Below are 22,469 nucleotides of genomic sequence, written 5' to 3'. Positions count from 1 at the left end.
ATAATTTATGCTTTTGCTTGGTTTGGATATGAAACAGGGTGAAGCATGGCACTTTCCATTTATTGCTGTGAGGTTTGGGATTTTCATGAACCCAACATTCAGTTACACACTCGGGCACATGAACCCCATCTGAATCAAAGCCAAAATAATTATATTCAAGAAACCCTGCAGCCCTTCACACCTCTCATTATACTGTCAGGTTTCACAGGCAGCACATTTGAGACACAAGCAGTGACTTCTCCTTCTACTCCTAGCTTGGAGTGTCAGCTTACCACACTTTACATATTCATTTCTCTTAGACTTCTCTCATAAATCACTCCTTTCAGCCCCTTTATAAGTTGTAATTCTCTCTTATAACCTCTTCCTTGCCTTTGTCCTGACAATGAAACAGTCACGATTGGAAGCAGGATTAGTAAGCTGGTTTCTTTTATAGTACGTTTGTAATACTCCCACTTCTCCCCAAACTGTGTCCTGAGGCTCCTGCAGCTGTGTCCCTTTGGGACAGCTTTTGTTGCCACCGTATCATACTGCAAGATCATTCCTCACCTCACATTTTGTTTCTCTTTCTCTTGCTTTTTCTGCTCCTAGCCTGGCCTTACATTGCACACGACCTTCTGCTTTTCAGGTCTCTCCATCACATTGTTATTGTTTATATAGACACAGGTACACATCTTACACAACATATAATACAGATAACTGCTGGAAGGATTTGGGACTGCTATGTTGCATTGTGAGCTTATGCTGGAGAACATAACAGCAGCCCTACTAAGCGCAGCAGTCAGATTAATTGGTGCTTGGTTTATTGGCAGGGTTTGACTTACAGCCATGTTGTTAGATTTTGAGTGGGCAAAGCATGCAGCAGCAGCAAAATCTTTGCAGCCCAAGATTTCTCACTGAATTTTTGTTTGCAGTTATTATTTCCCAAGAGCATTTGCTTGACTGTGGTTTCTCTTTTCCCTTTCGGGCTTCTCCTCTACCCACCAGGATTTACTGCATCACCGACATTGATCCGGACCACCGGAAGCTCAGCCAGTTGGAGGCTGTGATCCGTTTCCTCACCGGAGAGGAACCTGACCTGGAATGTGAGTCCCAGGCACTGAAAAGGCCCTACTGGGGTTTTCCTGTACCCATCACGGGGGAGAGGGGAACTGTGACAGATTGGTGGCAGTCTGAGCTCCTGTGGCACCTGCTCACACAGGCAGGACTGAACTCAAGCCCAGCTTAATTCACATGTGGAAAAGAGCTGAGGATCCACTTCCTTGTCTCTGTCAGAGGATTTTTTTTTCCGTTTCAAAGCTAGCACATAACTCAGCCTTATTGAAGGTCTCAGCGTAGGAAATACTGAAAGGTGAAAGGCTTGAATGGAGCTTGGTGGGGGCTGCACACCATGTTTAAGACAGACTGACCAGCTGGGCTACAGGGGGCCATGGCAGGAGGAGCCAGGAAAGCTGCTGTGACTGCTCTGCTCCCCAGGGCCCCAGCCAGCATCCTCCGAGGGCTGTATGGTGCCATCTAGACAGATGGGTGGGTTCTTTCAGAACAAGGATTGTTAATCTTGTTTTCCAAACACAATTGGTAATTGATTTGGGGAAAAAATTGTTACAGGATTATTATCTTTCCTGCTCCCCCTGCTGCTCCTCCCTTCCACCAAGTCCCACTCTCCAGGCAACGTGAGCCACACAAGCAGCTGATACAGCGCCACTACAGAGTGGGATCTCTGTTGGGGGGCAGAGGGGTGCAGCTGTGCACGGGAACTCCCTACAGCAGTTCAGCTTTAGGATGACCTTCAGCTCACCTCACTCCCATGGCTTCAGCCCCCTTAGCTGTGACGAGCACGAAGCTTTTGCACGTAATGCTCCACCTGAGAGGCCCAAATCTTTGGCACGAGGTTGGGAATCTCTTAAAACTAAAATCAAATGTAATCCAATAATTGTTCTTCCCTTGCACAATGTGAGCAGACCCCTCCTGGCTGCCTTTGGAGCAGGCTGAAAAGAGGAGATGTATGAGCTGAAAAGGCCAGGGAGGAGGAAAGTTTCAGGAGAGTTGACTATGAAAAACATGCAGACTTGGAAGTGCTGTGGAGGAAAAACAAATATGATTTGGACACATTGTAGACATGTGGGACCTGGGGAGGGAAAGTCCTGGTGATGACCTCTGTTTTTGAGATCTGAATGACAACAAGGATGGAGAGCTGGATCCTGACAGCTGTGACAAAGAAAGGAGGAAGGAAGATGGGAGAACTTGGGAGAAAACATTAGGGGAGACCTGGGACTTCAACCCAGAAAGTGGAGCCGGAAACACTGAAGTGATGGGGGCAGCTCCACCTAGAAGAGCACTGAAAGGGACATTTCTGCAATACAATAGCCATCACATTCTCACAGGAGATGAATACAAGAAGGGCCATATAGAAATTAAGCAGGTCAAATAAATGAGGTTTTAGAGTATGTCATTTAGCACATGATGATATCTCAAACCTTCCTAAACGCCTCTCAGTTCCAGTCCGGAGTGGATAAGACCGGTAGCCTAGAGTGGCCTGAGTGGTGGAACCCAGGACAGGGACAGGACAGTGTTTTGTGAGACTTACAGGAAGGAAGGAGGGCTAACAGAGAAGCCAATGAGCACAAGGACAGAGTAGAGGCCATGAAGAAGTCACTAGTGGTTTTGAAGAAAGCTTCTTGAGTGGAATGGGGTGGCAGATGTCCAGGCCCAGGGTGCCCCAGGGCACCCAGAAGGAAAGGTCAAGGCAGGGATTTGAGGCAATAGCTGTGGACAGCCTGTTCAATCAAGGAGAAGGTCGGAGTGAAGATCTGATGAACTGAAAGCCTCTCACTTGCCCACAGTTTCAAACCCAAACCCTTCCACTGAGTTTGCAGGGGAACCAGTCTGATGATCTTAGCTGTAACATCTATTCCTGTGCTCTCCGCCATCCAGGGTGATAGGTCCTGTTCTCAGCCCTGTAACAGGAGGCCTCTTCTTGTGCCGTGTTGCTCTACTGTGCTGGCCAGGCAGCTCATCTAGGGATGGACATGTCTTTCTCTCCTGATTTTTGTTCTCCCTTCTTCTTAGGTGATGAGGAGTTGGTCCAGGAAGTGCTGTTTGATGCAGTGGTCACTGCACCCATGGAGGCCTACTGGACAACACTAGCCCTCAATATGTCCATGTAAGTGTATGAGAAATAAATACAAGTAAAACACCATTGAAGATGCACATCCAGATGCTGTGGGCTTATGTAGTGCCCAAAACAGTCACAAACTCTTGCACAGCATATAAGAAACTTTAGAAATAGCTCAAAAAGCTGATATAAATAGCTCAATAGCTTTAGAAATAACTCAAAAAGTGTCTCTCAGGAGCGGATGCCATCAGGCTGGCCTTCTTAGGAGACCCTTTAGTTTGGTGAGGGATTTTTTGGTAATGCAACATTAGCGCAACCCATGTCTGAATATCAACTGGAGGAAAGCAGTGATCCAGATGTGTCACTGCAAGGGGTGTTCAGCACCAGTTCTTTGCAGCACCTAACTCAGATGCAGCGCATTTGCCTCTCTAGGGGATAGAGTCTGGTATCCCAGGGCACCTGAGACCATTTCAGTTCAAAGTTATTATGAGTTATTTCCCCATGCATCAGTTATCCCTTTGAATGGCAGCAGAGTGGCTTGGCTTGACTTTCCATATGACTGTAGCAGAAGTTCCATCCCAGGTAGCAAGGAATTTGCTCCCTTACCGGTAGTGAAAAAAAGGGAATTTGGTCTTGTCTCTACTGGTGATGCCTTCAGATTGAGCCCCAGGAAGGGAGTGGACAGGATGGCTTCAGTAAACAACTTCCTACTTTATTATTTCCAGTGAGGCAGCTGTTGCTTGTACTATTGAGTATCAGATCACGCAGATTTTATTTCAGCAGGTAACATGCTACTTACACAGATGTGTGGCCACAGGACCCCTGTCCCTGTTTCAGTTACCAGTATCCCTCTGCTAACAGAGGTTGAGCTAGTGGCAATCATGCTGGGACAGCCAATTATCAGCATATATTTAAACAGCTACACCAACACACCCTCCTCAATTTAAGGCCACCACACCGCAGCAGGCTATCCACCATGTAGCTGTCCCACCTGTGTCCTTGATACCTCCAGCAAGATGCATCAGAATCAATCTACTGCTTTGGAGTTATTCTGCTACCCTTCCCATCCTCTGCATCCATGATACAGCCATTCTCTCTCTGCTGTTCCTCTCCCTCACTTCAACCTCAAGCAGGCAGCCTGGAGTAGGGATAGCAGGAGAGGAACTTATGGTCTACTTACAAGACAATTAAATCAGCAGACTTCAAAAGTGTGACTCTAGGTACAAGTCAAAGCCTGCCAATTGTTAGCCAGTAACAACCTATTGCCATTAGCAGGGAGGAGCCAATGTCTCCAGGTGTGGCTTCTAGTTTGAAAGGCCTTCACCCTGGGACAGGGAGATGGCTGTTCTTCTGAGAACTGTTTGCTTCTGCGTTTCTGTTTCACAGGGAGTCTGAGGCAGGTGTTGAGATGGCGTTCCTGGGTACCCGGGCTGGTCTCATGAGGAGTGCCCTATATGTGGGCTCTGAGAAAATTTCCAACAGGTAAGTCCCTAAACTGCATTAAGGGGTTTCTCTCAGTGTCTCTGAAGGGGCAGCACGAAATCACCACCAGCCTTAAAAGTGTATTTGGGGAGCAACACCTCGATGGCATTGGTGCTGATTTACAAGAGTCAGGGTAGGGGTCTTTTGTCTTACTCTAGTTCTCCTGAGTTTTTCTTAAAATACTGTCCCAAAGTGCATTCATTTCAACGAAAACCTTCAATCGTTCCCTGACTTCAGCCATCTAACAGAGAAAATGTCCACAGTTACTATATATCCCCAGGATCATTTTGTAGTGCAGACGCTCTGCACTCCACTGCCCCTGTGACATTCCAGCTTGGCTGGGTTTGATCTTTCTGTCTCAATTCCTCTTCCAGGTTTATTCTGTTCTGCCTTTTACACTGCCCACATTGCAGTAGTATCCCAGTGCCTTCCAGTGAGGCATTAAGTGATGTGACTGACATCTGTCATATATGATTCATCCTCTTGTCCTCTCCCTCAAGGCAAAAGTGTGTGTTCAGTGGAGGGTTTTGACATGGAAAGGGTATAGTTTGCATTTTTGTTGCGTTTTGAATACGCAGGCTGGTGCATACTGCTGTAAGAAAGGACAGAGGCACACCAGCAGATGGAACAGAAGGGGACAGTGTCCGTGGTAGTCTTTAGCTTCTTGGCAGCTGTTTCATTGTCTCCAAGTTCCCCAAACACGAGTCACAGGTTCAAGACAGAGAGCTCTGCTGTGCCTGGAAGGTGACACTCTTCGTGTTTTTGAGGCAATACGGATAAGTCCGAGTAAGCCAGGCTCTGTCAACAAGGGAGAAAATTACATGTGCTGCAGGAGGCTAATATGGCGATTTAGGAGCATCATCCAATGCTTTTAAGCAGCCACAGTCACCATGCTGCAGTGACAGACCCACACATGTCACACGAGAGGCGCTTCTGGAATCCCCTGTAAGGAAGGAACTGTATAAACGAGTAATCATTGTTATGTCAAAAAATACAGCAAAACAAGAGGCTGAACACAAAGGGGATTTGTCAGGCAGGACGTAGGGACCTCCAGGGAAGCCGATGACCTGGTTTTCACGAGGTGTCTCCTGAGCACCCACTTGCCATGCCCTCAGGACTCATCCTCTGGCCTTCAGGAGAACCTGTTTCCTCAAGTACTTCAGTCCCTGCATCTCAAGGAGCTCAGTATTTAGCCACAGTGGCATGACCTTCGGTTTGGGGTGGGGGTTTTTTTGGTGTTGGGTGTGGGTTTTTTGTTGGTTTGGTTTTGGGGTTTTTTTTGGTGGAGACTATCCAATTCCCTTTTCTCACCTGCACCCCATTCTCCCGCAGTGATTAGCGGCCTTCAACTGGCCACCCGCCCGCTTGGCTTCCCTCGCTCACCTGCTCACGCCCCGCCATGCCTCCCTTCTCACTCCTGGCCCTGTTCCTCACGGCATAACCTGCCAGGCCCCAGGCGGAGAAGGGGGACATCTTCCCTCCCGCCTTGCCCAGGCGCTAAAGGCCTGGAGACCGCGGGAAGCCGCGGCTGCCACCGACCCGCTGCCGGCCCGCGGCCTCCCCTCGCCCGCCCTCGGGGCGGGCGGTGGCGGCGTCGCCGAGGGCCTCGGCCGGGGCAACAGCGGCACCTGGCGGGCAGCCGGCGGAGGCGCTGGCCCCGGTGCGGCTGGGAGCGGAGCGGGGGAACCTCCGCCGCGCCCCTGGGCGCTGAGGGGGAAAATGGCGGCGGTTGTGCCGCGGATGGGGCCTGAGCGCTGAGCCCGTTCCGGGGGTCGCTGGCTGACCCCACACGGGGAGGCCTTGCAAACCGCCCCGGGGTGACGGATGCTCCGTGAGGCTCCTTGTACTGGTGTGTTTTGATTACCTGCCCCCCGCCCCCGAGCACCCTCTGCCGCAGGGTGAAGCCCCAGGTGATGTGCACAACCCCAGGGGTCCCACCGCATTGCCCCGAGGTGGGCTACCGCTTGTTCCTCCATACTGTGTACAAAGGCTGCCCTGGGTTTTCTCCTCGCAGGAAATTCCTGACACGGAAGGACAAGGAAAGTATCTTCACCATGGACCACTTCCCTCTGTGGTACCGCCGGGCGGCTGAGCATCCCCCCGGCAGCTTCATCTACAGCATTGTCTCAGAAGAAGATTCAGGTAACCCCAGCCTGAACACTAGGGCAGAGGAGTGGGGAAGAAAAAGCTTTTCACATCTTGCATCCCGTGCCATGCTCATCTCCATCCCTTTATTGCCACCTCCTTCCTGGTGGGAAGTGCTGAGACCTGGCCTCTTGGTGTTATCTTCACACCATCCACAGAGGGGTCATGGCCAAGATACTGGACACAGCGGAAAGACCAAGCTACAAGCCGTGGGGAAGGCAGGCAGGGCTGCGTAACGTGAGATTGCAGAGGAGGTGAAGGACACATGGAAATGCAGGGCCTGCGTAGACGGAGGGATTTAGGAAGGCGAGAGGTGGGGGATCACAAGGTACTTGTGGGGCGGGAGAACACATGAACTGTGAGCAGGGGAAGTGAAAGGTATCACAGAAGGAATTAGACAAGTAGGTGTGACTAGGCCTGGGAGAAAAGATCATCAGGAGAACTGGATGACAGTAACAGCTAGGGATCAGCAAGCACTCAGTCAGGAAGTCTAAGTTTAGAGGGTGTCATTTTTTTTCCATCACCACATCCTATGACAGGAAAGGATGGGTTTGTTATGGAAGACAATGGAGGAAAAAGGAGGATTTTTCCATAGCCTCCTCTTGGGTGTTTCATTGGTTCCCTGTACCATCATGCTACTAGACTGTGGCACCTCTTGCCTAGCTGAGGAGCTCAAACACGAGAGGTAAGCAAGGAGTGGCTTTTCAGTGTCTCTTGCTTAGGGTATTGGTTCCTGAGAGTTTGCAGGGACAGCCAGGAGCTCCTCAAAGGCTGGAAGAGAGCAGAAGAGCCCAAAAAGAAACAATCAAAACAAAATACTCATGTGAGACTCCTACACAGAAGGTAGAAGACCCCTCTGTGCTCCTCCCTGGCCCCTAGCACTCCATCTCTGTCACGGAGCTCAGCACTTTAGCTGTTAAAGCTTTTTGTGGCGCAGTGGTGGGAGGCTGGTGGGTGGGAAAGCAAGTAGCAAAGAGGAGAAAACCAGACTGGGAGGCAAGAGATATGAACCAGGACGTAAAGGGAAAGGAATGGAAAGAGAAAATACTTCAAACCTTCCACAAAAGCCTCTCTCTGTCCAGCACCCATACATCTCACTTAAAGGCAAGTGTGGAGAGAGGGGGAGGCATGACAGGAGGGATCTTTTACTCCCCTGCATGCCACGGCATTTGCTCTTTGGAATAGAGTGTGGGTTAGAAAACCAGGCAGTGACACCTTGTGGGGCTTCCTAAGGCAGCCGTTACCCAGGACGCAGTAATCACTGCTGGCTAAACATGGGGGTTGTGGCTTGATGTGGCTTTTTTAGAAGTCGTGTAGTTTTGCATGGATAAAGGCAGAACACAAGCAGCTGCCACTGTTTTTTGTATTACATGGCTGTTGGTCAGAAGCTTCAAGCAAGTCCAGGACCCCATTCACCTGGAAACCCTACAGGCGCGTTGTAAGAAGTAGTACCTGGCCCTTATGCTCTAAAGTATAAGGGAGATATTACTCTCTTTAGAGACAGTTGGTCTTAGAGAGACTGTAATCCATGAGATCACACGATATGCCTGTGAAGAGCCAGGAAATAATATGCAGTGCTTCTGAGTCATGGTGCTTCACTGTCAGAGAAGACTCCAGGCCCTTCCTTGACATCTGATAAAGCAGGGTGCCCCACCTTTTGGCCAGAACAGGCCATCCGGTTTCTTACAGAATTCTTGATGACTACATGCTGAAGTCCCCCTTTCATGCTTTCCACACAACTCTACATGCCCGCCCTGTAACAAGGGGTTTTCATGGCAGATGTACTTCTCCTCACGTAAGAGGGAAAAGCTTGAAACCTTCCTGTTGGGGAAGGAAACCAGCAGAGAATGGTTTATCCAGGGCACCTCCTTCCAGCGTCCAAAAGTCTCAGAGAGAAGACAGCAGGGAAAACCCTGCAAGTCAAGTAGAACTGTTCTTGCAGCCCAGATCTCTCACGTGTTGGGTGTTTGGGTTTGGGGTTTTTTTTGTTGTTTGTCTTTTTTTTTTTTTTTTCTAGGGTTGCAAAACATATTTTGCTTATTTGTTCTGTCTTAGGGGGAGCAAGAAATTTGGAGTTCACCATAAAGACAGGATTAGGCTAAAGGCACGTGAGCATAAGTTGGCTGGGTATTTGTTTCACAAGGACTGTACTGTTTCTGACATCCTGGAGCAAGTTAGTCTGCTTCAGTCAGAAAAAATGAGTGAGAGACTCCAGGCTAAACTGTGGTAGACGCAGAATTGTGCTCAGGACATGCTGGGTACCAACAAGAATGATGAATGCTGAAATGGAAAGCAGTGACAAATGCTGTAGCTCTTGGGAAGGAAAGAATCCCTGACCCATCTGTCTGAGCAAGAGATTTCCGTACAGCACACAAGGAGGGAATCAGTTGCAGGCTAGATCGATCATGCTGACCTTCAGACTGTCCCCTGGCAGTTCCAAAAGAGGTGCCCCAGCTGAAGCTAATCTAATCGCTTTAAAAAAAAAATACTGAAATGGAATCTGTCACATGGATAATTGCAGGCTGAAACAACTGCACTAACAAAGAGCAGGGAGGTGGGGTCCAGTTGCTTAAACCTATCCAGCCATGCTATTTTAAATGCCCTGTGGGAGCTAAGAAATCTGCACGGGGCTGGCAGATGTGACACAGGACCTACAGGACGCTTAAAGCAGCAGCTAAAGGATAATCAGGACACCCTGGAGCACAACAGAGTTTAGGCATCAAAGTCCCAGAAGACTTTGTTTCTAAAATGGAGTGCGCCCTGGAGGTACCTGGAAGTGCTGTGTCTGTCTCTCCAGTTTGTGGTGCTGGCCTGGCTCGGGTAACAGAGCTAGATGTAAGCCTGGCCTTTGCTGTGCAAGAGTCGGTGTCAGAATTACCTGTCCTGCTTCTCCTCTGTCTACAGAGTTTAGCTGGTGCATGAAGCAGAGCAGCTTTCTGGCCTAAGCTCTACATGCCCAAAATTGAGGAGGCCAGTCCTTTACATTTTGCGCTGAGGATGCTACTTTTTTCATGGGACATTATCTAGAAGAAAAAAAAAAATCTACTCAAAGCCCCTTAGGTTGCTTATGTGTCTTGAAAGATGCAGTCCTCCAGCTCCTTGGGTGTTTCAGGGTTGAGGCATACATACGCACTGGCCTGGGTGTGAAAGTGTGTGAGCAAGCTGCTCCTGCCGCGTTTTACTCCTCTCTGGTTGTAAGCTAACCAAACCTGCTGTATTTGTGTCTTGACAGAGGGAGGTGGCCTACCAAAAGTGGTGACAGTGAGCACGGCTGTGGCTGTGTCTGTGGATGGGAAGATGGGTATTGCTGCAGGTAGGACATTCTGTTTTCTCGTTTTATCTTGAATGAAATGGTTACATCTTGTATCGCGAGTGGGAGCTGGGAGCTGTTAGCTTGTCATTCAAGGGAAATGACGGGAGCCACAATAGCTTGTGATGTTGAAAACTAGGCCAAACAGAGAATATTAGAGCAGGTACTGAATGGTTGATAGGTTTTCAAAAGGGAAACTGGCTGTTTGAATGGAAGCTTCCCATTTTCAATGCTGGTGAATTTGTAGTTTGAGACTATTTCTCTGGAGCATGAGCAGGTTGAGAAGTCCTCGCAGATTTTGAATTGTTTGCAGGAGACACTTTTGGTTTTTGGAAGAACAGCACGTTCATGCATCTTCATTGTTATGTGAGCCGAAAAATAACTTTTGCTGGTGGAATGAATGGGCTTGTTGCTGGATTTCCAACTCAGACATATAGATTGCCAAACTTACCTTTGTATCTGAGCTTTAAACCCCTTTTGGCAAACCTTCAGTAGACCTTTCATCTACTTTTGGAAAATTCATGAAGTACATTATTTCCAACAGGACCCCAAAGCTTTTGAAGCTTTACTGTTTTCTGCAGCAATTGCTTCAGCCTTTACGGAAGTACAGTAAACTCAGAAGTGAAACAGAGCAGCCATTTAACGAAGCAAAGCAACATTAATCAATAAAGCTGGCATCATATCCAACTTAAATGCTCTGTGTAGGAGTATTTGGGTAAGAGAAGATGTAGCTCAGTGGAATTTTTTTCAGACCTGGAAGCATTGACTAAGGGAAGGTATTGATGGAACAGGTAATGGCGTAATTATCACCAGAAGCATGCTGAGATGCAAAGCTTCTTGTGAAAGAATGTCTAGGTTAATGAAGTCCTTTATGGCGGAAGGAACGAGTAGAATAGATACCAAACAATGACTTTGTTATAGGAGTATCTGGTAGAGAGAAGGCCATATAGCGGATACCTTCATATCAGAGAGTCAGCCATTGCTTTTGCCTGGGCCAGGCAGATACAATGAATGGTCTTCAGTACTACTGGTCAGTAAAACTATGGCAGTTTAACTTCATCTGATGAAGCGTTCCTTAATTTCCAGGCTTTCAGTGAGTTCCATTTGAGAGTGGTACTCATTAAGTATCACCTGGGCATTGAGAAAATATTTATAAGCTGAAGGAGGGCTGTTATGAAATAGCACTTTTCACTAACAAACCACCATTTCAAAACCAAAGCCAGAAAATTATCAAGAAGTCTGTCAACAGACCCCAGTGAAATAGAGTTGGTTTCAGTAAAGTTCATGTGAACTAGGTGCTTGGGTCATAGAAACTGCTCTCAATACTGATACTAACTGGCACTAGTATGAATATACCCAGCCGAGAATGAAATAGAATTGAAACCGAACTAAGAGTCTCTGTGCAACACTTGCATTTTTCTATGCATGAATTTGGGAGGAGAAAAAACCTTTTTTTTAGAAAAGAAAGGTTATTTTTCATGGTTCTTTTCCTTCCCTTTCCTGACCTGTGAGTTAGAGCAGAAGCACACAAGCAGTTCATTTGGCACTCAGCATAAATACAAGGAAGGAAACTTCTGGCTGGAATTGTTGGAGCAAGAACAAGTGGCAGGAGGATCTGCCCCTGACAGAGCCATTTCTCTTCTGTCAGCAGCACTTTTCATAACCCGTGTGGAGATTTCCACCCCCTCAGTTATGCTGAATTGACTGTCTGTGTGGACATGCTGTGAAGGGGCAGGATCCTCCGCAGAGGGAAGAGGAGGGTGGAGAAAGCAGCAGAGGATAGGGAAAGAAATAATGTTAAAACAATAACAATAAGGTAAAAATTCTGTCATTTGTGGAAATGATACAGAACAAACCAGTTTCCTCACTGGTAACCACAGAAGTTGAGAAACAGAAATGAATTCTCAATTGCTTTCATTCCTTGAAGGTACCACGGTCCCTGTCGCTAGCCTGCACATTAGGTCACCTGACCACAAGCATCTTCTGCTTACTTCCACACATAGTACATACAGCTGGGTGTTCTTCATTCCCCATTTCTTATGCATTGATGAAAACTATCCATATTTCATCCAAAGTATGGGCTGCATGACGGCAATGAGGAAAATAATTTCTCCCAAAGGGTCCAAGTCCTTCAGGCCCCCAGCTGTAGCCTCCATTGACTTCAGCAGGAGTGCAAGGGTTTGCCGAGATATGTCCTGTCCGCTGGCTTGGATGTAAGTTTACACCATGTTTTGGAGGTTTCAGGAAGCAAAAAGGTGCTATATCTATGTTACCGTTTGCTTTGTTTCCAATAGTGACTAGGTTCATCATCTGAATCTTTCAGACCAGCAGTCATTTGAAAAACTGAAAAATGAAATAATTGTGGTCACACTACCTATTGCAATAGTATTTGATTTTGAGGATAGCAGCTTTGAGAGTAAGGATGTAGGTCTCTCTTCATCTCCCCTCCCACTAATATAACCGTCCTGGGTGTCTGGGACCTGACTCTAGGGGACTTCACCCCACAGTGGGGGCTGCAGCACAAATGATGCTGGGCAGTACTGCAATACCATCCTGGGTGCGTGAGAGAGAGGAATGAAGGGGATTGAATGGAGACACAGCACGAGGCAATTAGAGCAGAATGGGATGCAGATGGTTGTTATTGTTATTCTGATGGCATCAGCCCTCAGTGGGATTGATACCATGTTCATTTAGAGTTAGGATACTACCAGAAGTTTGTTACCCAGCACTGGTTCCCAGAAAGCCAAATATCTGGTAGGCTTGTAGTTTCTGGATAAATGCAGTCACAGTTCTGTAAAAGAGGAACAACGGAGACTTTTTAAGTGCCCCTATAAAAGTGCAAGTGGTATGAACTGGCCTGTCATTCTGCCACTGATCGTTACTGTCACTTGTTTGACTTGACAGTGCTCGGGGGGGATTTATGAGCACTCTGAACTCTTCGCTATTCATGCAGTGAAAAATTAAGCTCTGGGATTTACAGCCATGTCTGAGGGGAGGGAGCACCCCCAGTGCCCCTGTGGGGAGGACGCTAGTGACAGGGAGCATTGGGCCCCTTTTCTTCTGGCAGCTGAATAGCAGTCCCCAGCCAAGGCAGAGAAAGGAGAATTGGTAAAATCAGATGTCCGGAAAGATGACACAGGCCTGGACGCTGTCAGGGAATGAGGGAGCAGTCAGCTGGGATTAGAAAGCAGCCAGGCTGGAGGGCTGAGAACAGGGATGGGGCTGGGGGGGAGTACAAGGGCTTCCTTCCTCCCGTGTCGGTCTGGCTTAGCTCAGTAGGGAGTCTCAAAATGGGTTTGGGGAGAGTCTGAGATGCTCCTCTCACCATTAGAGATGCTGCTCCACACAAGGACAGGTGGGGAGGTGGCCAAATTCTGGAGGGAAAAGGGGTGTCCTCTGCCCTGCCGTACTCTCTTCCCTTCACCCATCCCTCTCTTACCCCTGTGGGCCAAGCCCCTGTACCTGGGGCACGAGGGGGATGCACAAAGAGTTCAAGGTACCCACAGGTCTCTTGGAGGACATTGTGGAGCCAAGGCAGGGTTCACTTGTGCAAGCTGAGTTGGTGTGGTCTCTTTGGTGGGAAGCCACACAGGCAAACCTACCCTTGGCTTTGGCTATACCTGTTTCTTTGAATTAATAATATCTACCTGCTATATTGTGCTTTGGCACTTCAAAGCACTATGCAAACATTAAGTAATGCCTGGATGATTAATTATAATTAATTAGAAGGCAACTATTCTCCTGGGATGTCAGTCCAGTACCTTTCACGCACACTAATTTTGTTGGAAATGAAAAATAAGGAATTGTGATGGCACTCTCCCCAAGCCAAGTCCTGCCCCAGATAGCACTGTCATCTGCTCCCTCCCGTGAGTCAGTAGCCTGGGGCTTTCTGGTCCTCAGGGGTTGCACAGCAAAAATCACATGTAGTTGCTGACAGAAGCTTTTAGTGATTTAAAGCCCCAGTGAAACTGCTGGAATCTGTACAGGAGTTTAGCTGTCACTTTGGGCTGTGTATGACGTCTCTTTCATTGCCTGACCTTCTTGCTGTTGGAGTTATGTGGTTGTCAGCTGGCTGCCAATCCCAACAGGGTCAGGTGGGTGTTTCTTCCCATCAGGTTCCTTGCCATGGTTGTCGTGTCTCAGGGATGGGAGACAGCCGATACCAACAAACCATGGGGCACGCGCAGGCTCCATGGTGCCCAATGAAACAAATCCAAAGGGGCACTTAGGAGATGCAGGTTTATTTTATATGACACCTCTCTCCTGTGTTTATATTCAAAGTTACTGTTAGTACTTATCTGCAGTGGTTGGACCACAGAGATATCGTTATCCCATGATGACAACAGTATATACGGATGTATTTGGGGAGAGTCCCAGGCAAGCTCAAAGAAGGGCGAGAGAAGTACTGTCTCTATTTTACAGAAAGGATTTTGGGACACTGAGTTATTAAGGCCAGTATTTTCAGAAGTGCTCTGTACTCACAGCAGGAGTAGTTTTTCAAAAAAGCTTAGATTTTTTTTTTCAAAAGTATTTGAAATCAATCAGTCTGAAAAATAGATAACAGGAAGTAATTTTGCCATTATACTGCTGGTTAAAATCCAACCTCTGTCATTCTGACGGAAGCTCTTCATTTGAAAAGTGATTACAGGCCAGCTTGATGTCTCTCCATCCTCTTCCTTGGTCCCCAGTTTTGGCTACCTGCTGCCTGTTACCAGCAAGCAAAGAGAGGAGGTGCAGGTGGCTTTTTCAGCAGTTCTGTTGCTGTGGCATCTTTTCAAACTAATCTACTCACAATTCTGTATTCCTACAGTTTTTTGCTTGGGTGGATAAAACATTTCAACCTCCTCTAGAAAGGGACAGCTGCACCTGTAGAAGCTGTTAAAATGCACGTAAATAAGCAACAATAGCATAAGCACCTTTTACATAGGAATAGCTGCATCCAAGCTGGAGAATTAAAATTATTTCACTAGACTGGCCTGTAAAGCAGCGTAATGTTACCCATACAAAACCTGAGAGCAGCTGATCTCTTGAATGTGTGCTGCGGTATTCAGAAGGAATGCTGCCCCTCTTTTAATGATGGAGGTTGTGCCAACTTTGTCCCAGCGCAGGGACTTTTGTGAGCTCCCAAGGCATCACCTGGGTGCCTTTATGGAAATCACAGTCTCTCCTGCATCCAGTGGTAGCACAGGTAGAAAGAAAGAAGACTCACCTCATTTTCAGCCCATCACCTGCTATGTCTGGTTTCTGCCTGATGCCATTCCCTCCTGGCAGTCCCAAGCGCCCAAGCAGTTTCTCAGGCATCCCTTTGATCTGACAAAATGAGAGACATCTGAAGGGGCTGTGCCTTGGAGCTCAGTCACAGAAAGTGTTAGAGGCACTCAGTAAGGCAGAAATAGTGATGATTTTAGTACTAACAGCAGCCATGCATTCTCCACCTTTCAGGATACCTGTCTGGAGGCTGTTACCAGTCAGTACACATTTGCCTGGCCTAAGTGGTGAGCCAATAGTCTGCGGGCCGGGGTATCAACATCACACGGTGCCATTAGTGTGCCAAAAGCAGTGTCTCTTGCATCCTTCATCCATCCATCTGCCTGCCTGACATCCATTGCATTCTGCTTTACATACTGAGCCTTAGGGGAGAGACCTTGTAAGCATTTTGTGTGGGGCAGACACAAGCTATTCTATGAGCCAGACAAAAGTGAAGTGGTTGCCTTATTTTGCACTGGCTCTGATCTTACAAACTCTGCCTTTTGCTGAGGTTTGGTATTAGTGCTGGGACCACATGTTTCCCTGTTCAGAACTGGTTATCCTCTAGCCAGGTCAGTGAACAGGCAGAAAGAACAAGCATCTGCCTGCAAAACTCCATATAGATGTCTCCATGCCTAGACAGTAACTGGTGACATGGGGCTCAAATACATTTATTTTATCCCCAAAAGAATGCTAAAAATAGGTATGTGAGACACCTTCCATAGCATTCTGCCCACCCTGGCTGGACATAAGCAATTTCGTTTCCTTCCAAGGTGTATCTGCTTTCTGCATAGGCTGTAAGATCTTCAGCACAGGGATCATGCCTCCTCCCTGTATGTGTGAACATTACCTATTGCCTTGGGGATGAGCCCTTGGCTGGGGGAAAAATGAGGACAATAGCCAGTTCTGTGTAATGAATATTTTCTTGTAGCCTCAGCTGAGTGCCGGAGTTTGCAGGCTGCACCGCTTACTGGGAAAAAAACATTAAGTGAATAAGCCCTTCTTTCCTCAGCCCGTGTGGGTATCGCTTTGCCCAGCACAGAGCTCCTGCTGTGAGTGGGTGCCTGTGCCCAGACCCTGCCCTCACCAGCTGTTTCAGGGTATTTTCTCAATAGGACACCATAACAACTTGTAAGCAATGTGATTTCTCTTGTGGGGTCTTGTTAGGCACCCCTCTGGGACATCCTCTGTCCTGGAGCCTGTTCCAGGCTGAAGCTCCAGATCAGGAGCCTGTTCTTGCCTGTGCATAGCAGAAATCTTCCAGCCTAAGGCTATCCATCACTGTCGCCTCTATAGCTCCTCTGATTGCCATGGCTGTCACGCTTGAAGGGAAAAGAGCCCTTGACACTGGCTCAGGAGAGGTTTGCATATAGCTGGATTTTTTAGATTGGCACCCGGCGCCTTTGCTGTGTTCCCTTTGCTTGCAAATTATTTGATATCATTTTAATTCTGAGCCGAATTAGAGCAGTGCGCGGGTTGTCATGGCAACCATTTCCTTGTGCCTTTTGGTCTGACTCATTGCAGACAATTACTCTCGCGCTCCAGGATTCACAGATGTGATAGGAGAAGAATCATGTGCTGGGCTTTCAACTTTTTTTTTTTTTCTTTTAATTTCCTTCCCAGCCTCTTTTGCATTAACTCCTACCTAGCCAGCATCAGCAGGGACCTGTATCTCTGCCCGGGGCCACACGGGCCAGTGGGAGCATATTGTATGTAGAGTATGTGTAGATGCACAAGGTGTGAGGGGATTTGTGCATACGTGTGTGTATTTGCGTGCACAGTTTCTCTGCAGTGCGTTGTGTGGCTGTGGTACCTGTCTGCCTGTGTAACCAGTGTTTTCTGTGTATGCACACAGGTAAGTACATGAGTAATCTGTGTGGACACAGAAGAGTACCCAGTGTGTAGAGGCTGTCAATATGCACTGAGTATTCAGGGGACCGACGAACTGCGAGGGTCCTGAATGGGTCAGGACCTTCCATTTGGAGCTGTGTGAAGATCCACAGGCTGGCAAGCAAGTGGCATTAACACTCTGACCAAGTAGGGTGCAAACCTAAATCTTGTGTGATTGCAAGGCCAGTGCATTGCCTCACTCGCATGTGTCCCCCCACAATGGCCTGCATCTGTGCGTCTAAAGTACATGGAGGAAAACAGTGTTGTCCATGCAAGGACCATAGGTATAATCGATGTCATGACCTGTGTTAAGACCTATAGTTCAGCAGAGGAGCAAAGTCATGTGAGAAGCCGGTGAAAGGGATCACGGAAGCAGTCCGTAGATGTAGGGATGAAAAGGGTAAATATTACAGCAGAGGAGGTTGTAGGAAATGTCTTCTGAGATGGTTTGTCTTAAATTCAGCCAAGGCACAAGCAGACAAGTTTAGCAGGGTGTGACAACCACAGAAACTTAGCAGATCTGAGGACAGTTCCAGTCTACTCCTAAGACACGTTCCTTTTACCACCAAATTCAGCCTGTTTCCTTCCTGAGTTCCTCTTCTCCTGCCTTGCCTATCCACTTAAGGCACAAATCTCCTCATCTTAAGGCTATGTAAGGGACTCCTGCTACCAGCTCTTCCCCTCGTAAGACCTTTTGCTTCTCCTCCTTTCCCTCACTGGGATACAGAAGGCCATTCATAGGATAATTCTGGTTGGAAGGCACCTCAGGAGGTCTTTAGACAGCCTCCTGCTCAAAGGAGGGTCAACTATGAGATCAGACCAGTTTCCGTAGAGCTTTATTTATATTCCCAGAAATATTCCTTGTTCCTCCCTAATGCTCATATGCTGTACTCTCACCATCTGTGCTGTGCAGAGGCTCTACTGATAGCCATTCTCTTTTTTTCGTCCCTATCTTTTCTCTGTACAAAGACTATCAGCAAATCTTCATGCAGAGGTGCTGGATGTGGGGTAGTTTGCAATGGGTATGGGCCCACTGTTGGGTGGTGAGGCGTGGAGGGCATGAGAGGAAAGGATAGTTGGAAGGTGGCTGTCCTGCTTCTGCCTGTAGGAACGCTTGGCTGGGAGCCCTATCCCAGAAGCGCTGGGAAGCGCTAGGGTTTCCCAAGGCAGTGGGAAGGCAGGGGAAAGATGTTGTGTGCGCAGGAGATAGGCAAGGTGTGGACAACACAGCTTGCCCAGGGTGTGTGGAGGGTCGGTCTGCTGCTGGCTCTTGGCAATGCTTTGACAGGCAGCAGTGCAAATTCTAGAGCCTGGGGAGGGAGCAGTTCAGCTTTCGGGGACGCTGTGGAGCCCACATTTCTGGGAGGAGTCAGTAAATGGTGATGCCTGATTCTGTTGCCCTCCATCTGTCTGCCACCACAGGCAACTACTTAGGCTCCTTAAGCTGGCTCTGCAGAGAGCCTATGTGGAATGGAAAAAGAACAGATAGCAAAGAAAGCTGTGTCTTAGAGGTCAGGAAATGTAGGGATGAAGTGAGGATTGCTTACAAATAAAGCTGAGTTAGACCTTGCAAAGGAGATTAAAACAAACAGCAAAAGATTCTTCAGCTATTTTAAAAAAAAAAAAAGATAAGAAGAAGTAAGGACATTTCTGGGCACTAAAAGTGAAGTCAAGATCAAGGAGACAATGGTCTGAGCCAAAATCAAAGAGGGCTCTGCACCCAAGTTATTGATAAGGACAGTCCTTGGGGAAAGAAACAAGCTAATGACTGGGAATAAGGAGCTCAAGCCGCTTAGTGCGCTCACGGTGCTGGGCGTGGGTGCCCTCCAGCCCCAACCTTATCGCAAGGATGTTTTTTTTCAACTCTACCCACAGTGGTGTCTCCATGCAGGCTAGAAAAGTGAAAATTCAGCAGTTAGGGCTAAGGAAAGGGGAGAAATAAGTTTGCCAGTCTCAGACCTGTGTGACCTCTGTCATGTTTGTAGCACTTTAGAGGAGACCTCGAAGGAAAGTACAATTATTACCAAACAATAGGGGAAAAGGGAGCCAGGCAATATGACTCTATCAGTGCTAGACCATACCAGACTGACCTAATAGCTTTCTTTTAAATGATTGTTTTCTTGGAAGGCAAAAGAAATTTCAAAGGTCTCATCTCTGTATTTCAGTAAAGCCCTTGATATAGTGCCACATAAGAAACAATTAGTTAAACTGGAGGACATCAGGAAACGAAGAGGGGTTGTAAGGGGCAGGGAGGTAGGAGCCAGTCTGGGAAGGTGGCAGCAGCAAAATCACCTATCAATCAAAGTCTAGGAAAAGGTTACTTGTAGCACTCTCCCAAGGTCAGCCATGGGATTAGTCTTTGCTGACGTTAACCTGAGACCCTGACTCAGAGAGCAATGAGTAGTGAGGAAGTGTCCTGATGATTCAACACTAGAAGGCATTGCTAGTTCAGGGAAGGACCAGGATATTGTAGAGAAAGCCTTATTTGACCTTGGCAGGAGTACCAGAAACAGAATGAATTTCAGTAGTACGACAGACAAGGTCATATGCTTGAGAACTAATATTAGAAATCTTCTGTAAGCTGTGAACTCTGTGAGAACTGGCAGAGAGCACAGCAAGCAGGACTAGAGGCAGCCCTTGCCTTCTGGGAACTGTTGGGCCCATTTTGCCGAGTCTCAGTAAGGATCCTCAGTGTAGGCTGTATTGCCTTTGTCGTTCCATCCTGAGGTCCTTGCTGAAAGGCATCTGGGTAGATTCATTGGTAAACATATCCTGAGAAAGCTCAGGAGAAAAATGCTGAGAACTTCTGTATTAGGTGATGGTAGGATGGTGGCGAGCGATCTGTGATGCAGTTGTGGCTGAAACAAACGTTGTCCTAGAATGTACCTGGAGAGGTGTTTCCAGTGGGAATGGGGATGCATTGGTGCTCCTACACAAAGCCCTGTGAGACCTCTCTTCTAGTTTATGTACAGTTTTGGGCAAAGGAATACAGATTGAGACAGGTACAGACAGGACAGAAAGATGATGAGAGGAAAGGGAAGCCTGATTTCATGAGAGAAGCACGAGAGAACCCAGCTTGTTTAACCACACGCAACTGAGGCTGAAGTGGATGGGATTGCTGTAATAAATGGATCTTGAAGGAAATGTTTAAACTAAAGCACACGGCTTTATGAAGACAGTGTAGTATAGATAGGCCATCAAAATATTTAGGATGGAAAACTAGAAGAGGGTTTCTAGCTGTTAGGGTAATGCAGCTTTAGCTGGAATCTGAGGTAAAGAGACAAACGGGTTTAAGCTGGAGCTTGAAAAGTCTGTAAGAAGGTGGTGGTGCCTTGAATAGAGAGGTGAGACTCTGCTAGCCTCCAGTCCCTTCTCCATCGCTAGGGAACAGCTGAAGTCTCTTGTTTCACCATGCCACAGTACAATTACTAGCAAGCAAGCAAACTGTGGGGTGGTCACTCAGGGCCCTCCCCGTTTACCGCAGCACTCCCTTTGGGTACAAGGCTGGGCCTTTTTCCTGTAAAATTCACACACTCCGTGATTTTAGTCATGACCAAATAAAAATATGCTGGTTAATGCAGCTGAAATGCCCATCACAGCACCTGGAAGGCCAGAAGCTAGGGCTGACCTTAACCTCTCTCTTAGCCTTTGACAGTGTGGTGGTTTCTCTTGATTGATTTGGGTTTTCCAAAGTAAAGAAGAGTGAGCGGAGAAGCCCCTGCTTATGATAACAAGCCTTTAAAAAGCAGATGGGGATGTGGGGGCTGGCGTGTTTTGTGGCAGCTGAGAAGTGACAGTTGAGGAGATCAGAGAAGGGAGAATCTGAAAAGCAGCTGGTCAGAGGCAGTCGCTGAAAAGGGGATGATCAGTCACAAGAGGATGAAAATAAGAGGGAGAGAAAGAATAACTGGAGAATCAATGACATTTATGTCCAGTGAGAGAGATGTGAAAGATAACCATATGAGACCATGAATGGATGAGAAAGTGGAGACTGCTAGGAAGGGACTATCAGTTTAAATAAAGGTCTAGATTTTTCTCTTGGCAAGAATTGGATAAATCTGGAGACTCTTGTTTAAAATCCAGTGAATTTATACGACTATAAAGGTGGTTATGAGTCTCCCATAGTCTGGCTCCCTCAAAACGACTTGTTAGGATTTTGCCCTAGCATTTCCATATGCCTTCATCTTTGAAGTGGGAACAATGCTCACACAGCCTAGCGAGTGTTTGGTGGGGAGGAGTAGGGAAAGGTGATATTTACTATTGTATGGCAATACAGAGCACAGACTTTGATGGATGAGGAGCATACTTCTAAAAGGAGGACGAAAAATCGGAAAGAGTACAACAAAAGGCTACAGTGTTGTTCCAGAGGTGAGGAAATGCTTTACAGCAAAAGACTTAATGAACTCAATCTGCTTATTTTACCAAAAAGAAGACTGAGAGATTATTTGATTAGAGTATAAAGTACCTTCACAGGGAGAGATGCTGGTTTCTGAATTTCTTTTCTTTAATCTAGGGGGAAGAAGCATAACAAAAACCTGTGACAGGAAACCAAACAAATTCAAATGAGATATTAAGCATGAATGCTAACAGTGAGCATGAATAGTTATTGTAGTAAGGTACCAAGGGAAAAGGTTTTTTTTTCATCTCTTTAATATTTTTTAAATCAAAGGTAGATGCCCTTCTGGAAGATTCATCATAGCTGCATGTAAACTCTCACTGTTGGACTTTCTACAGGATAACTTCTCTATTTTCTGTTTCATAAGCTAAACAGATTGAGCTCTTTAAGCCTTTCACAGCAAGGCATTTTCTGCCACCCTCAAATAATGTTTGTGGTTCTTTTCCACGCACTTTCTAAGTAGCGTGCGACACACAGAAGGTCAGACTGGATGATCTAAAGTCCCTTCTGGCCTTTATGCTCTCTGAATCTCTGCCTCTGTGAATTCATTAATGTTTGCAAGCTCCCAGAGAGCTGCCAAAGGCAAGCACTATAGAAATGCAAAGCATTGTTGTTACTCTGGATATTTCCCTTGAGCTTTATGCAGAGCTGGTTGAATATCTCAGTGTATCATCTGTCCACATTTCCTCAAATGAAATACCTGCATTTGTCGCTCGTTCAGTGCCCTTTACGAGTTGATTTTCTGCAGCTGTTCTAACAAACAAGTTTATTCCCAAGTTAGGACACAGAAAAAGCGAATGTGGAGGGCCAAATCTCAAATGAAGCCCCGAGCAAAGAGCAGCATGTTGTTGGCCTAGCCCAGAAGCTCAACGCAAAGCAGAGTTATT

At 47.1% G+C, this 22,469-nt stretch overlaps 1 protein-coding gene across 1 annotated transcript in view; it reads left to right on the top strand.

The window, feature by feature from the left end:
- Window positions 1–22,469, top strand: part of CACNA2D4 (calcium voltage-gated channel auxiliary subunit alpha2delta 4) — a 132,408-nt gene that overhangs the window by 52,497 nt on the left and 57,442 nt on the right. Inside the window, exons 23-27 of the mRNA XM_074584261.1 lie at window positions 985–1,082; window positions 3,067–3,160; window positions 4,499–4,594; window positions 6,609–6,736; window positions 9,972–10,052. Coding sequence (XP_074440362.1) covers window positions 985–1,082; window positions 3,067–3,160; window positions 4,499–4,594; window positions 6,609–6,736; window positions 9,972–10,052 — 497 coding nt within the window. The remainder of the gene's footprint in view (window positions 1–984; window positions 1,083–3,066; window positions 3,161–4,498; window positions 4,595–6,608; window positions 6,737–9,971; window positions 10,053–22,469) is intronic.

The sequence above is a fragment of the Larus michahellis genome, chromosome 1 (genome assembly GCF_964199755.1).
Source record: "Larus michahellis chromosome 1, bLarMic1.1, whole genome shotgun sequence".
NCBI classification, from domain to species: Eukaryota; Metazoa; Chordata; class Aves; order Charadriiformes; family Laridae; genus Larus; species Larus michahellis.
Note: the sequence above shows the minus strand (reverse complement) of the source record. Positions and strands in the feature narration are given on the sequence as shown.